Source organism: Tachypleus tridentatus, chromosome 12 (assembly GCF_004210375.1).
Source record: "Tachypleus tridentatus isolate NWPU-2018 chromosome 12, ASM421037v1, whole genome shotgun sequence".
Classification (NCBI taxonomy): Eukaryota; Metazoa; Arthropoda; class Merostomata; order Xiphosura; family Limulidae; genus Tachypleus; species Tachypleus tridentatus.
In genome coordinates this window covers 134,710,197-134,726,174 of record NC_134836.1, presented here as the reverse complement: position 1 = coordinate 134,726,174, position 15,978 = coordinate 134,710,197, and the positions used below count along the sequence as shown (strand labels likewise).

The window sequence follows — 15,978 nt, the reverse complement described above, 5'->3', positions numbered from 1 at the left end:
GGAAGTGTGATAATTGATAGCTATACATGACTTTTCCAGTATTTCAAGGAAATAAGTGTGTTGTATCATTATTAGTGACACTCAAAACATTACACTTCAGTATCAGTTTGTGACTTATCCTACCAATCATTCAATTATGCAGCATACCAACCTAATACTCTTTGTGGAATTCGGTTTAACCTGAAGATACTACAAAAACATTATTTGCTGCAAATCACTGCATAATCTCCGACGGTACTACTGGTCATCAGTTAAATAATTTTACTTTTAACAAAGTTGGCGAGAGTGGTAAGGTTAAAGCCCTACCATATTTTAGGCTAGTGATTATATGACTTTAAAAATTGTACTGATTAATGCAGTAGAAAATCTTACTACTTTTATATAAACTACAAGTAAACGTACCCGTGGTAGGAAAAATTAAGTTAATCTATCAGTTTAAATTATTACATAGATTTTATAAAGGTTGTGCTCTATTACTGGTTTCACTCAAAGCCAAAGCTTTGAGCTATTTATTCTGCCTCCACGAAAAGTAACTGTTGAGCACTTGAGTCATGCTAAGAATCATTCGACAATACCATACAGTAAATCTCATTTTTATTATTTACGGTACGCCAGAGTTTGCGATGTGGATGACAGTATGATTAATTCCTAAACATTTAGTGTAGAATATCCTGCTTGTCAAATAAAACTTGACAACACGATTTATGTCTACTATCATGTCATTTCAAAAGTGAATCTTAAGACTTGCTGCGTGAACAGCTTTTCAATCGTAGCGCAAGAAGCAGCCACTGTAAACAGGAGACAGACAAACGCTCAAACAAACAACGCAGCTTCTAATATATAAAAAATGTAGCTTTCACTGGAATTGTTTAGAATGATTTAATATGTTAAGTAATATTCGTCGTGTTTATACAGCTATTAAAGATAAAACGAGATCTAGTGTCCTTGTATATACTTTCTGACATATTTTCGTAAAATGAAATTTGTTACATTTTCAGATAGAATTGTTTCTCCAGTCACAGCAAAGGAACAGCGGGGTAAACCGAAAGGGTCAAAACGCTTTCATTTGGAATGTGCAGTTATTTCTGAACACATCTGCATACATGCAACCACGTAAGTAAGTGGATTGGTACAAGGGATATTCAGCATAATCATGAAATTATTTCATAGCACCTTAGAATTACATTAAGTATAAATTATTTCATGGTCCACTAAAACATCTGTATTTACTCGGCAGCGGTTTAGTTTCTTATTGAGACGTCAGGTAGCGATGTGGCATCGGTGTCCTGTTTATAGATTTATTATTCATACATTTATTAGGCCTAGTAATAGTAACTATTTTAGATTTAGATCTGTGTGTAGCCTATAGTATTGATTAATATAATTCACAGAACCGCATATTTTTAGAAGTATTAGTGGATAATATGCTAACTTTGTATCGAAACAGACTTCTCGAAAGTCGTATGTTGCTGAATCGTATTAGGTTTTCTGTTGGCGAGAGGCATCTTAATAGGCCTAAGTCTATAATGCTCAAGTCCAAGTTTACTTATCGTCAATATCTATCGTACATTCAAAGCTCGCCTATTGTTACTAATTTCAAACATGATCATCTGTTGCCAAGGTATTACTCTGCACATATTGGTGGAACTATCAACGAATATCATCAGTCCATGACTAATGGATCGGATAAAAGTCGTAAGGCATTGTCTCTTGTAAGTTCTTTTACTATTACTACTAACAAAATGTGATTCCACAAAAACTAAACATTGAAAACGAAGAGAAATATTTCTTACAACAGAAACAGAAAATATAGATTCATGAAGTTTTTCATTTTTTTTATAATGAAAAAATCTGAAGATGGGTGTGTAAAACAGCAAAAAGTGTGAAACACCAAACTGGGATATGAAGAATCAACACATAATTGTTTTTAAGAGTAGAATCTGTTTATTAATTTGTATATGCTAACTTGTATACATTTGGAACCAATGTGCAATTGTTTTGCAATATATAAATATAGTAGAGATGTTTCAGTCAGATAAGAAACATTTTTTTTCCACAGTGTCTCGTGAATTTAAAAACTACATTTTGTGACTTATTCATACTGTTTCTTGGATATTAAATTCCACTTTTGATATCACACCACTTTTGAACAACTGTCACATTCTACAGCCTTGCTATTTAATTGCATACTTTTGTGCCAGCTGTACAGCCCATTACTTATTTCACTTATTTGCTAATATGACACTTTCCAGAAATTGAATAGAAAGTTGTCCACATACAAAATATCCAGTCAAAGAATATTTTGGCTCTTTATTGACTGTTTGTACCAAAAATATCAAAGCAATCCTCACATTACACATGACAATGTAAGTGTATAATAGTTTATACACTGAAATAAGAAGCTATCCTTTATGGCAGGATATCATTGTCAAAAAGTGAAAACAATAAACAACAACCAGAAAAGTGAAATTATAGAAGACAGGTAATTATAGAGTAATAAAGGTTTGGTTCTTATTGTCAAAATTGGTATAGCCAAATAATGCGTTACAAACAACACTTGAAATGAAACATTAACTGGCCATATGTTTTGTTGGTAACAGTATTGGATACTCATCAGTGCTAGTGGTGACTTGTACTGATTGAGTATGAAGACTACTCATGCCAGATACACCTGATGTGAATTTCTGAAATAAAGCAAAAACAAGTTAGTATACAAACAGTTGTACATTGGTTTCAGATGTATACGTGTTTGTAGAAAAACAGTTGTACATTGGTTTTAAGTGTATACAGGTTAGTATAAAAACAGTTGTACGTTGGCTTTAGGTGTATACAGGTTAGTATAAAAACAGTTGTATGTTGGCTTTAGGTGTATACAGGTTAGTATAAAAACAGTTGTACGTTGGTGTCAGGTGTGTAAATGTTAGTGTAAAAACAGTTGTACGTTGGTGTCAGGTGTATACAGGTTAGTGTAAAAACAGTTGTACGTTGGTGTCAGATGTATACAGGTTAGTGTAAAAACAGTTGTACGTTGGTGTCAGATGTATACAGGTCAGTGTAAAAACAGTTGTACGTTGGTGTCAGGTGTGTAAATGTTAGTGTAAAAACAGTTGTACGTTGGTGTCAGGTGTGTAAATGTTGGTGTAAAAACAGTTGTACGTTGGTGTCAGGTGTGTAAATGTTGGTGTAAAAACAGTTAGCGTTGGTGTCAGGTGTGTAAATGTTGGTGTAAAACAGTTATAACGTTGGTGTCAGGTGTGTAAACGTTGGTGTAAAACAGTTATATGCGTTGGTGTCAGGTGTGTAAATGTTGGTGTAAAACAGTTATAACGTTGGTGTCAGGTGTATACAGGTTAGTGTAAAACAGTTAACGTTGGTGTCAGGTGTATACAGGTTAGTGTAAAAACAGTTGTAACGTTGGTGTCAGGTGTGTAAATGTTGGTGTAAAAACAGTTGTACGTTGGTGTCAGGTGTGTAAATGTTGGTGTAAAAACAGTTGTACGTTGGTGTCAGGTGTGTAAATGTTGGTGTAAAAACAGTTGTACGTTGGTGTCAGGTGTGTAAATGTTGGTGTAAAACAGTTATAACGTTGGTGTCCAGGTGTGTAAACGTTGGTGTAAAAACAGTTGTACGTTGGTGTCAGGTGTGTAAATGTTGGTGTAAAAACAGTTGTACGTTGGTGTCAGGTGTGTAAATGTTGGTGTAAAAACAGTTGTACGTTGGTGTCAGGTGTGTAAATGTTGGTGTAAAACAGTTTATACGTTGGTGTCCAGGTGTGTAAACGTTGGTGTAAAACAGTTTATACGTTGGTGTCAGGTGTGTAAATGTTGGTGTAAAACAGTTATGCGTTGGTGTCAGGTGTGTAAACGTTGGTGTAAAACAGTTATAACGTTGGTGTCAGGTGTGTAAATGTTGGTGTAAAACAGTTGTAACGTTGGTGTCAGGTGTGTAAATGTTGGTGTAAAAACAGTTGTACGTTGGTGTCAGGTGTGTAAATGTTGGTGTAAAAACAGTTGTACGTTGGTGTCAGGTGTGTAAATGTTGGTGTAAAAACAGTTGTACGTTGGTGTCAGGTGTGTAAATGTTGGTGTAAAAACAGTTGTACGTTGGTGTCAGGTGTGTAAATGTTGGTGTAAAAACAGTTGTACGTTGGTGTCAGGTGTGTAAACGTTGGTGTAAAACAGTTATGCGTTGGTGTCAGGTGTGTAAATGTTGGTGTAAAACAGTTTAACGTTGGTGTCAGGTGTGTAAATGTTGGTGTAAAACAGTTATAACGTTGGTGTCAGGTGTGTAAATGTTGGTGTAAAACAGTTATGCGTTGGTGTCAGGTGTGTAAATGTTGGTGTAAAACAGTTATGCGTTGGTGTCAGGTGTGTAAATGTTGGTGTAAAACAGTTAATGCGTTGGTGTCAGGTGTGTAAATGTTGGTGTAAAAACAGTTGTACGTTGGTGTCAGGTGTGTAAATGTTGGTGTAAAAACAGTTGTACGTTGGTGTCAGGTGTGTAAATGTTAGTGTAAAAACAGTTGTAAGTAGGTTCCTAATGCTCTGACATGGAATTCTAATGAACCTTAAAAGACCAAAAATGATTTTTTTTTTACTTGTAAAGAATGTCAGACATAAAATATATTTAATTTTTAAAGAATTGTACTTTTCCTTTCTTACCAGTGTTTAGCCCAGATCAGAATTACTAGTTGTCTATACAAAAAATGAATAAATAACAGTGTAATAAACCTTGAATTATCAAAAAATGGTTTCTTTTATTGGTATCACTTCATTAGTAAAGTTAAAACAGACTATTAGGTTTGAAATCTTACTATAAAATTTTCATTCTTGAATATTCCAGCAGGTACAAGATATTAGGGTTAGTTCTTTTCAGTTGTTGTTTGTAAATGTTCAGTTTTTATACAGAGGAATTGATAATCAGCCCTTTGACTGTGTGTGATAAATTATTGACCATTGTAATTCTCCAACTTCTGTTTAACACTCCTACGAAAAGTGGGGCCTAATAGGCCCCAGAGCAACTTGAAAGGTTATTAATATTAGGCTAATAATTTTGTATTTAAATGAAATTGCCATTTAAATCCATTAATGAATGGATTAACGAGATTCCCACTGTCCCTATCTACTATCTAGCGAAACCACAGCCAGGGGAACGGGCTTGGAGAAATCAGGACTAGAAACGTCTTTTCGTAGGAGTGTTAAAATATCCTTTATGGCACACTAAAAATGATTAAAATATTAACACCATAATTCATTAGTTTTTATTTAAACTTCCACAAATGAAGCCAATCATTCTAAAAAATTACTGTTCTAGACTTTTATAAACCACACATCCAGATTAGAAGGAACTTGTTATTCAATAATATTATGTTGAAACAACTTTAGAAATGTAACTGGCATAAAAGATTAGGAAAAACAAAACAATCACAAATATTGACGTGATGAAAAACAGCAATAAATTAACAACACTTCTACTTGATATCATCCACTAAATTAGTAACACTTCTGATATCATATACTAAATTAACAACACTTCTATCTGATATCATCCATTAAATTAACAACACTTCTACTTGATATCTTCCACTAAATTAGCAACACTTCTGATATCATCCATTAAATTAACAACACTTCTGATATCATCCATTAAATTAACAACACTTATAACTGATATCATCCATTAAATTAACAACACTTATGACTGATATCATCCATTAAATTAACAACACTTATAACTGATATCATCCATTAAATTAACAACACTTATAACTGATATCATCCATTAAATTAACAACACTTATAACTGATATCATCCATTAAATTAACAACACTTATAACTGATATCATCCATTAAATTAACAACACTTATAACTGATATCATCCATTAAATTAACAACGCTTCTAACTGATATCATCCACTAAATTAACAACGCTTCTAACTGATATCATCCACTAAATTTACAACGCTTCTAACTGATATCATCCACTAAACTTACAACGCTTCTAACTGATATCATCCACTAAATTTACAACGCTTCTAACTGATATCATCCACTAAATTTACAACGCTTCTAACTGATATCATCCACTAAATTTACAACGCTTCTAACTGATATCATCCACTAAATTTACAACGCTTCTAACCGATATCATCCACTAAATTTACAACGCTTCTAACTGAACCGATTATCCTCCACTAAATTTACAACGCTTCTAACTGATATCATCCACTAAATTTACAACGCTTTAACTGATATCATCCACTAAATTTTCTAACAACGCTTAAACGCTTCTAACTGATATCATCCACTAAATTTACAACGCTTCTAACCGATATCATCCACTAAATTTACAACGCTTCTAACCGATATCATCCACTAAATTACAACGCTTCTAACCGATATCATCCACTAAATTTACAACGCTTCTAACTGATATCATCCACTAAATTTACAACGCTTCTAACTGATATCATCCACTAAATTTACAACGCTTCTAACTGATATCATCCACTAAATTTACAACGCTTCTAACTGATATCATCCACTAAATTTACAACGCTTCTAACTGATATCATCCACTAAATTTACAACGCTTCAACATATCATCCACTAAATTTACAACGCTTCTAACTGATATATCATCCACTAAATTTACAACGCTTTAACTGATATCATCCACTAAATTTACAACGCTTCTAACTGATATCATCCACTAAATTTACAACGCTTCTAACTGATATCATCCACTAAATTTTACAACGCTTCTAACTGATATCATCCACTAAATTTACAACGCTTCTAACTGATATCATCCACTAAATTTCATCCACTAAATTTACAACGCTTCTAACCGAGTATCATCCACTAAATTTACAACGCTTCTAACCGATATCATCCACTAAATTTACAACGCTTCCACTAATCATCCACTAAATTTACAACGCTTCTAACCGATATCATCCACTAAATTTACAACGCTTCTAACTGATATCATCCACTAAATTTACAACGCTTCTAACTGATATCATCCACTAAATTTACAACGCTTCTAACTGATATCATCCACTAAATTTACAACGCTTCTAACTGATATCATCCACTAAACTTTCAACGCTTCTAACTGATATCATCCATTAAACTTACAACGCTTCTAACTGATATCATCCACTAAACTTACAACGCTTCTAACTGATATCATCCACTAAACTTACAACGCTTCTAACTGATATCATCCACTAAATTTACAACGCTTCTAACTGATATCATCCACTAAATTTACAACGCTTCTAACTGATATCATCCACTAAATTTACAACGCTTCTAACTGATATCATCCACTAAATTTACAACGCTTCTAACTGATATCATCCACTAAATTTACAACGCTTCTAACTGATATCATCCACTAAATTTACAACGCTTCTAACTGATATCATCCACTAAATTTACAACGCTTCTAACTGATATCATCCACTAAATTTACAACGCTTCTAACTGATATCATCCACTAAATTTACAACGCTTCTAACTGATATCATCCACTAAATTTACAACGCTTCTAACTGATATCATCCACTAAATTTACAACGCTTCTAACTGATATCATCCACTAAATTTACAACGCTTCTAACTGATATCATCCACTAAATTTACAACGCTTCTAACTGATATCATCCACTAAATTAACAACACTTCTGATATCATCTACTAAATTAACAACACTTTTAACTGATTTTATCCTATAAATAAACAACACTTCTAACTGATATCATCCATATACCATATAACCTAGTAACAGAATTCTTACAAACATTTATTTGATATTTTACAAGTAAAACATACAATGGATGATATCATCTACTAAATAAACAACACTTCTAACTGATATCATCCATTGTATGTTTTACTTGTAAAATATCAAATAAATGTTTGTAAGAATTCTGTTATTAGGTTATCAACATTTCTGTTGTTATTAGTCTAGAATAAAGGAGTGTAAAGTTAAGATCTTTCTGACTGCACTACACCAGACTTGTTCATACAGTTTTGTTATTATTAGCCTAATACTTACTTTAGGCTATGCCATGCTTATGTACTCTAAAGACAACTAGCATGAGTATTAAACATTTAATTAAAAGGAAGTACAGTATAATGTTTTGACCTTTTTAGATCATTTTTAGGTTAACAAAAAGCCTGCATTTTGTCCTATTAAGATGACCTAAGAAGTTCAAAACATTGTTCTGTGCTTTATTTTAATCAAAGTTTTAATACCCATACCAGCTGTATTTTTCATACATTTTTACTTCAAGTGGGTTTCTCATCATTGTGAATGACATGCTTGCTTTGTTATCTCATGAAGTTCTTGAAATTTTCTTCTCAGTGATTATGCTGCAAAAATGTTTGTCACATCCTCATATAATGCTTTAATTGAACTTAACTGTCAAATACAAACTGCTCATTTTCTTTACTGTACAGAGAAGTTACACCTAAGTAAAACTTGATTACTTCTTCTGGTATAATTTCTGCAAGTTTTTCTCAGTTTTCCAGTTGTTGGTCTTATACAGTTTTATTGTTACAGAGTGTGTTGGAACATTTTGAAATGGTTAATTTAAGCAACTTGTTATACTATGAGATGAGTACATAATCATCACAAACATGGAGACTCCTTGAGCTGTATTAAAAATGAAAATAATTATATGTTATTGATTTTTTCCATTTTAATTTTTGAACTGCAAAAACTTTCATCCAATAGCATCAAATATTGTTATTAAAATAATTTTCTTAACTAAATGTAATTTCTTTGTTTTTTTTGTTTCTTATAAGGTATGTAGAACATTTCTGTTTCTACAAATGTATTAAAAACTTGCATTGTTATTAATAGTGTTTGTTGTATGTAGCTAATAATCAGGACTTTTGCTGACTTGTTATACTAACCTGAATATATATCTATTATTTTCTTCACATTATAGCACCAGGACCGACAGCTCATCCTAATGAGTTGCACAAGAGAAAGATATGACATAAGTTGACATAGTACCAAGACATACAGTTTGTCCTAATGAATTACACAATTGAAATACATAACACACTACACGGCCAAAAGTATGCAGACACCTGACCATCACACCCATATGTGTTTGTTGAACATCTCATTCCAAAACTATGGGTATTAATATGGAGTTGGTTCTCCCCCCTCTGCCTCCACTCTTCTGGGGAGGCTTTTCACAAAATTTGGAACATGGCTACAGGGATTCACTCCTATTCAGCCACAAGAGCATTAGTGAGGTTGGGCACTGATGTCGGGTGAGGAGGCCTGGCTCACAGTCAGCGTGCCAATTAATCCTGAAGGTGTTTGATGGGGTTGAATTCAGGGTTCTATGCAGGCCAGTCAAGTTCTTCCACACCAATTTTGGGAAATCATGTCTTTATGGATCTTGCTTTGTGCATGGAGACATTTTAATGCTGAAACAAAAAAGGTATTTCCTTAAATTGTTGCCACAAAGTTGGAAGCACACAATTATCTAGAATATCAGTGTATGATGTAGCATTAAGTTTTCCTTTCACTGGAACTAAAGATCCTAGCCCAAACCACAAAAAAAACAGCCCCATACCATTATTCCTTTTCCACAAAACTTTATAGTTTGCACTGTGCAATCAGGATGATAGCATTCTCGTGGCATCACCCTAACCCAGATTCATCCATAAGACTGCCAGAGAGTGAAGCATGATTCAACACTCCACAGAACACATTTCCACTGCTCCAGAGTCCAATGGCGATGTGCTTTATACCACTCCAACCAACTCTTGGCATTGTGCATGGTGATCTTACGCTTGTGTGCAGCTGTTCGGCCATGGAAACCCATTTCATAAAGCTCCCAACAAACAGTTCTTGTGTTGACATTGCTTCCAGAGGAAGTTTGGAACTTGGTAGTAAGTGTTGCAACTGTGGATAGACAATTTTTACATGCTTTAGCACTTGACAGTACTGTATTGTTTGTGACCTTGTGTGGCCTACTGCTTTGTGGCTGAGCTGTTGCTGCTCCTAGACATTTCCACTTCACAATAACAGCACTTACAATTGATTGGAGCAGCTCTAGCAGGCCAGAAATTTGATGAACTGACTTGTTAGAGAGGTGGCATCCTATGACAGTGCCACATTGAAAGCCACTGAGCTCTTCAGTACGACCCATTCTATTTCCAATGATTGTCATTGGAGATTGCAGGTCAGTATGCTTCATTGTATGCACCTGTTAGCAATAGGTGTGATAGAAATAGCCAAACCCACTAATTAGAAGGGGTGTCCACATACATTTGGCCATGTAGTGCAAGTTGACATACCATTGAGGCCTACAGCTTATTCTAATGAGTAACACAAAAGATATATATGACATTAGTTGACATAGCACCAAGATCTACAGCTTGTCCTAATGAGTTACACAAGAGAAAGATATGAAAATTCACATAGCACCATAGCTTGTCCTAATGAGTTACAGAAGTGAAACATGTGACATATGTAGACATAGCATTGAGGCCTAGTTTGTCCTAAGGAGTTACAGAAGAGAAAGATATGACATTAGTTGACATTGCACCAAACCTACAGTTTGCTCTAATGAGATACACAAGTGACATACATAAGTTGACATACCATTGAGGTCTACAGTTCCTCCTGATGAGTTACAGAAGAGAAAGATATGACATTACACTAAGAACTACAGCTTGTCCTAATGAGTTACACAAGTGAAATACATAATATAAGGTGACAAACCATTGAGGCTATGTTTTGTCCTAATGAGTTACACAAGGGAAATGCATGACAGATGTTGACATACCATTGAGGTGTGTGTTTTGTCCTAATGAGTTACACAAGCGAAATACATGACAAGTTCACATTGCACCAACACCTAGTTTGCCCTAATGAGTTACACAAGTGAAATACATGACATAACATTTAGGCCTCTAGTTTTTCCTAATGAGTTACAGAAGAGAAAGATATAAGATTAGTTGACATAGCACCAAGACCTACAGCTTGTACTATTGAGTTATGCAAGAGAAATACATGACATAAGTTGACATAGTACAAAGACCTACAGCTTGTTCTAAGGAGTTACACAAGAGATACATATAACATTAGTTGGCATACCATTGAGGCCCATAGCTTGTTTTAATGAGTTGCACAAGAAAAAGATATGACATAAGTTGATATAGCACCAAGACCTATAGCTTGTCCTAATAAGTTGCACAAGAAAAAGATATGACATAAGTTGATATACAATTGAGGGCTACAGTTTCTCCTAATGAGTTACACAAAGGAAATACATGACAAAAGTTGACATACCATTGGGGCCTATAGCTTGTCCTTATGAATTACCTAAGAGAAAGATATTATATTAGTTTACACAGCACCAAGAAGTACAGTTTGTCTTAATGAGTCACACAAGTGACATACATGACATAGCATTGAGGCCTGCTGTTTGTACTAATAAGTTACACAAGTGAAATAAATGATATAAGTTAACATACCATTGAGGCCTTCAGGTTGTCCTTACGAGTTTTATAGAAAAGAAAGATATGATCACAGTTGACATAGCACCAAGACATACAGCTTATTCTAATGAGTTATACAAGTGAAATACGTGACATAAGTTGACATATTATTGAGGTGTATAGTTTGCCCTAATGAGTTACACAAGAGAAAAATGAGATTAGTTGAGATGGCACCAAGACCTACAGCTTGTTCTAATGAGTTTCTTTTGTTACTATTTCAAGATGTTTTTAATTACTTGTTTTTAGTTCTTTATGTATTTCTTGTAAATTTCACTACAGTAAGGTTTTTGAACAAAGTCCAAGCTTTCTGGAAGTATCATAGATTAATTGAGAAATGTTTTTAGATAAGAGAAATTAACAATTTGCCCAACTGGATGCCTGAAAAGACAATAAAATTTATTGTGTTTCCTTATTAAATTATTTGAGAGTCTATTGGATACTATTTTATAGAAGGTTTAAATGAGTTACAAGATGGATTTAGCTGTGTACAAACTAGAAAAGAAATAGGACCTATTATGTGTTATTGTTTTTAATAAAATACTTCTATTTGTCACATATGAAGAAGTAAAAGTCAAACCATATTTAATGAAAAAGATACACATTTGAACCAGAACTCTACAAGTTTTGTTACCCTTATTAATGAAATCATACAAGAAAACATATCTTCAGTTAACTGGGTCACTGTTGAATTTTTTTGTTCCTCAGTAGACTAAAAAATTAAACTATAGTCTCATATATTATATTATTCAGAACACAGTGTAGATGATTTATTTATTTTTAATTGTCATTTCAGAAAATGAACTATGTTCATCTGAGGCATCAAGATCCATGTGCTGGAGTTGTTGATTTTTTAAGAAAGAACCTCAGTGCAACAAAAAACACTGTTGTACAACCTGTGTACATTGGACCTCTGGCAAAACAAATTAGAGTGGTAAAGTTTTTCTCCATTTCCACAAGTGCTTTAGGAACAGTACTGCAGCCATTCCTGTTACAAAGTTACTTGTCTTTCAGTCCACTTGCTGGTCTTCTAATAGGGTCATTCTTTACTTGTTTTATTGTTGTTACACCTATTCTGCTCCATTGGATAACAAAGAGTTACGTTGTGGAACTAAGTCTTGATCCAAGCACTCAAATGTTTACGGCAACAGTTCTCACTCTGTTGAACAGGAAGAAACAGCTGTTGTTCACAGCTGAAGACGTCCATGTCCCCGATCTACCTGGGATTTTTACCAGTTTTGTTATAAAAGGTGTACCTCTGTTTGTAGACTCCCGATATTTTGAAAACCCACAGATCTTCAAACATTTAATGGGGTATGACAAGCCCTTGAATTTACATTTAACAGAAGACAATGTATCAGATACAAAGCAAAAAGAAAAGACAAACTAGAAAATGAGATTATTTTAACAGCTTCATAAACCACTGGATTTTGTATAAAACTAGTATTTTGTCCTGTAAAGAATGGTGGTATTAGTATTTTTACCCAGTACGTTTCATTACTAAAACTCCATAAAATAAAAATCCACAGTGGATAACATTTTCACTAGTTAGGAATAAATCCATTAATTTTCAGTCACTCACAAAAGCCCTAGAAAAAACTGCATATCACAGGACTTTCTCTCTTACTACTTGCTTTTATTAGTGTAGTAACAACATATAACTCATGGTACTTGAATGTCTAACAGTTTTCAAGGAACAGGTGACTCAAACATTAATGAACAGTTAGAAGGTAGGAATTGAAATTTTAAAATAATTAATCTAGCTGCAGGTGTGATAGGTGTATGCTTCAGTGTTTATTACATAACTTGGATGAAAAGTGTCACAGGAACATACTAGGAATACATGTATGTAAAGCACAGGGAAGTTTTATGTAATTCAGTGGTAAAGAGTACTACCATATATATTTATTAATGTCACAGAAATAAAAATACTACTGTCTGTGAACCATTAAGATAAATACTACAATCTGTAAACCATTAAGATTTAAAAATTTTGTATGTATAGATAAGGTATTAGAGCTATAGTTTTATCATGTATCTTATAAAGAATAAATGTAGAAAAATAAACTGTAAAAATAACACTGAGTTAATTCTAAATCATCTCAAGTTAAATCTCAACTATAAAGGTTTAAATAACTGATCTACAATAAAAACTTAGTTAAGTATAAATAAACTGCACAAGCTCACTTAGATTTTTGATGATGAGAGACCTACTTGAAATAAAAATGTATCTCAGAATGGCTGCTATTGGCATTCATACTTTTACTGATAAGGAGAGAACAACATTTCAACCTTCCTAGGTCACCTCCAGATTATGAAAAACCTGAATATAACCTAGGAAGGTCAAAAGATTGTTCTTTCCTTATCAGTAAGTGTTAATAATCATACCAGCCATTCTGAGATACAAACTCATGCAGTATTAAAGGTAAATAAATAGTACAAGCTCATGCAAAAATAAATGTAAATAAACTATACAAGATCACACTGAATTAAATGTAAATAAACTACAAAATCACACTAAATTAAATGTAAATATACTGCAGAGGATCACACTAAGTTTAAAGTGGTTACAGTGTACAAAATTACACTAAATTAAGTGTAAATAAGTTGTACAAGTTCACACTGAAGTAAATGTAAATAAACTAGAAGTTCACACAGAAATGTAAATAAATTGTACACGTTCACACAAAATTAAATTATCTGTACAAGTTCTCCCTGAATTAAATACAAATAAACTAAAAGTTCACTCTGAATTAAATGTAAATAAACTGTTGAAGTTCACACAGTATATGTTTGTTTGTTTGTTTTTTTTAATTTCGCGCAAAGCTACTTAACAACTATCTGTGCTAGCCGTCCCTAATTTAGTAGTGTAAGACTAGAGGGAAGGCAGCTAGTCATCACCACCCACCGCCAACTCTTGGGTTACTCTTTTACCAACCAATAGTGGGATTGACCGTTACATTATAACTTCCCTACGGCTGAAAGGGCGAGCATGTTTGGCGCGACGGAGATGCGAACCCACGACCCTCAGATTACGAGTCGTACTCCTTAACGCGCTTGGCCATGCCGGGCCTCACACAGTATAAAACGTGGACGAGCTGTAGAAGTACACACACATTTAAATGTAAATAAAAGTCTACCAGTTCACATGAAGTTTAAAGTAAAAAATCACACCAAATTAAATCTAAATAAGTTCTCCAAGTTCACTCGAATTATAAATAAATTGTACAGAATCACTCTGAGTTAAATGTAAATTATAATCAGTGATGTCGATAAAACCCACTTGTAGAGAAATATATATGCAAAAACGGCTCGTTTGGGTTGAGAAAATATTTTACATAGAAGAGCGAACAACGTTTCGACCTTCTTCGGTCATCGTCAGTTTCACAAAGAAAGATGTAACTGACCGGAAGCTGACCATATGTTTGAAAGGGGTTGTGTAACTGAGTGTCAGAATGGAGAGGGCGGTGTTAGATGTTTGAATATATTCACACGTTTTCGAACACTGCAAGTCAAATAGACACAACATAACCATAGAAAACACTCAAATACTAAATAAAGAAACAAACATAAACAAACGCAAAATTGAAGAAGCCTTACTTATACAACAACTTAAACCCAAAATAAACCAATATAAAGGAACGCCTTTATACCTATATTAATATAATAAAATAAATAAAATTATATATTCAAACATCTAATACCGCTCTCTACATTCCGACACTCAGTTACACAACCCCTTTCAAACATGTGGTCAGCTTCCGGTCAGTTACCTCTATCTTTGTGAACCTGACGATGACCGAAGAAGGTCGAAACGTTGTTCGCTCTTCTATGTAAAATCTTTTCTCAACCCAAACGAGCCGTTTTTGCATTTTAAATGTAAATTAGCTGTACATATTCACACTGGATTAAATTCAAATAAACTGCACAAGTTCACTCTGAATTAAATGTAAATAAACTGTACAAGTTCACCTTGAATGAAATGTAAATATTAGGGTGCGTCAGCGGATAAAGGATAAAAATTAAAATGTCCCAATTTTTTTGCTCAGTTGTGCTACTGCATGAGAAAAGAACATAGACAAAGTTTCATTTCAATCGCGAAGTATTTAGGGGTCGTGCATCCCTCGCAAAGTTCACTATTTTCCTTAAATTTACCCTACATTACATTGTTAATGGTAATTAAATTATTTAAAGAAATTATTTAATATTTATTGATTATACAATTAGCAAAAACATAAAAACTTGAAAGAAAATTTATTTCATTGAAGTTTTATCTTGCCTGCCCCCTCGCATTATGTTCGCCGATGTTCATCTGCCACCTGAATCATATACTGAAATTGATCTTCGTTCTTGGTGCGGTCCTTTGCTGTAAACTGTTGAATTAAAGTTACTCCTCTTTCAGCTGCGTCATTTGTCACAAAAAGTTTCTTTACTCTGTC

General features: G+C 33.7%; 1 protein-coding gene and 1 long non-coding RNA gene across 2 annotated transcripts; one reads left to right on the top strand and one right to left on the bottom strand.

The window, feature by feature from the left end:
* The first annotated feature begins 1,241 nt into the window (after positions 1-1,241).
* Positions 1,242-13,615, top strand: LOC143234760 (transmembrane protein 70 homolog, mitochondrial). The gene is made up of 2 exons (XM_076472344.1): positions 1,242-1,712; positions 12,336-13,615. The coding sequence occupies exons 1-2, from the start codon at positions 1,425-1,427 to the stop codon at positions 12,927-12,929; spliced, it is 882 nt and encodes a 293-aa protein (XP_076328459.1). The 5' UTR covers positions 1,242-1,424; the 3' UTR covers positions 12,930-13,615.
* LOC143234761 (uncharacterized) lies at positions 8,253-13,831 on the bottom strand. The gene is made up of 3 exons (XR_013018791.1): positions 13,754-13,831; positions 11,334-11,366; positions 8,253-8,669 (listed from the first exon to the last, which is right to left on the bottom strand). It is a non-coding gene; the product is annotated as an uncharacterized LOC143234761 (long non-coding RNA).
* Positions 13,832-15,978: the final 2,147 nt, after the last annotated feature.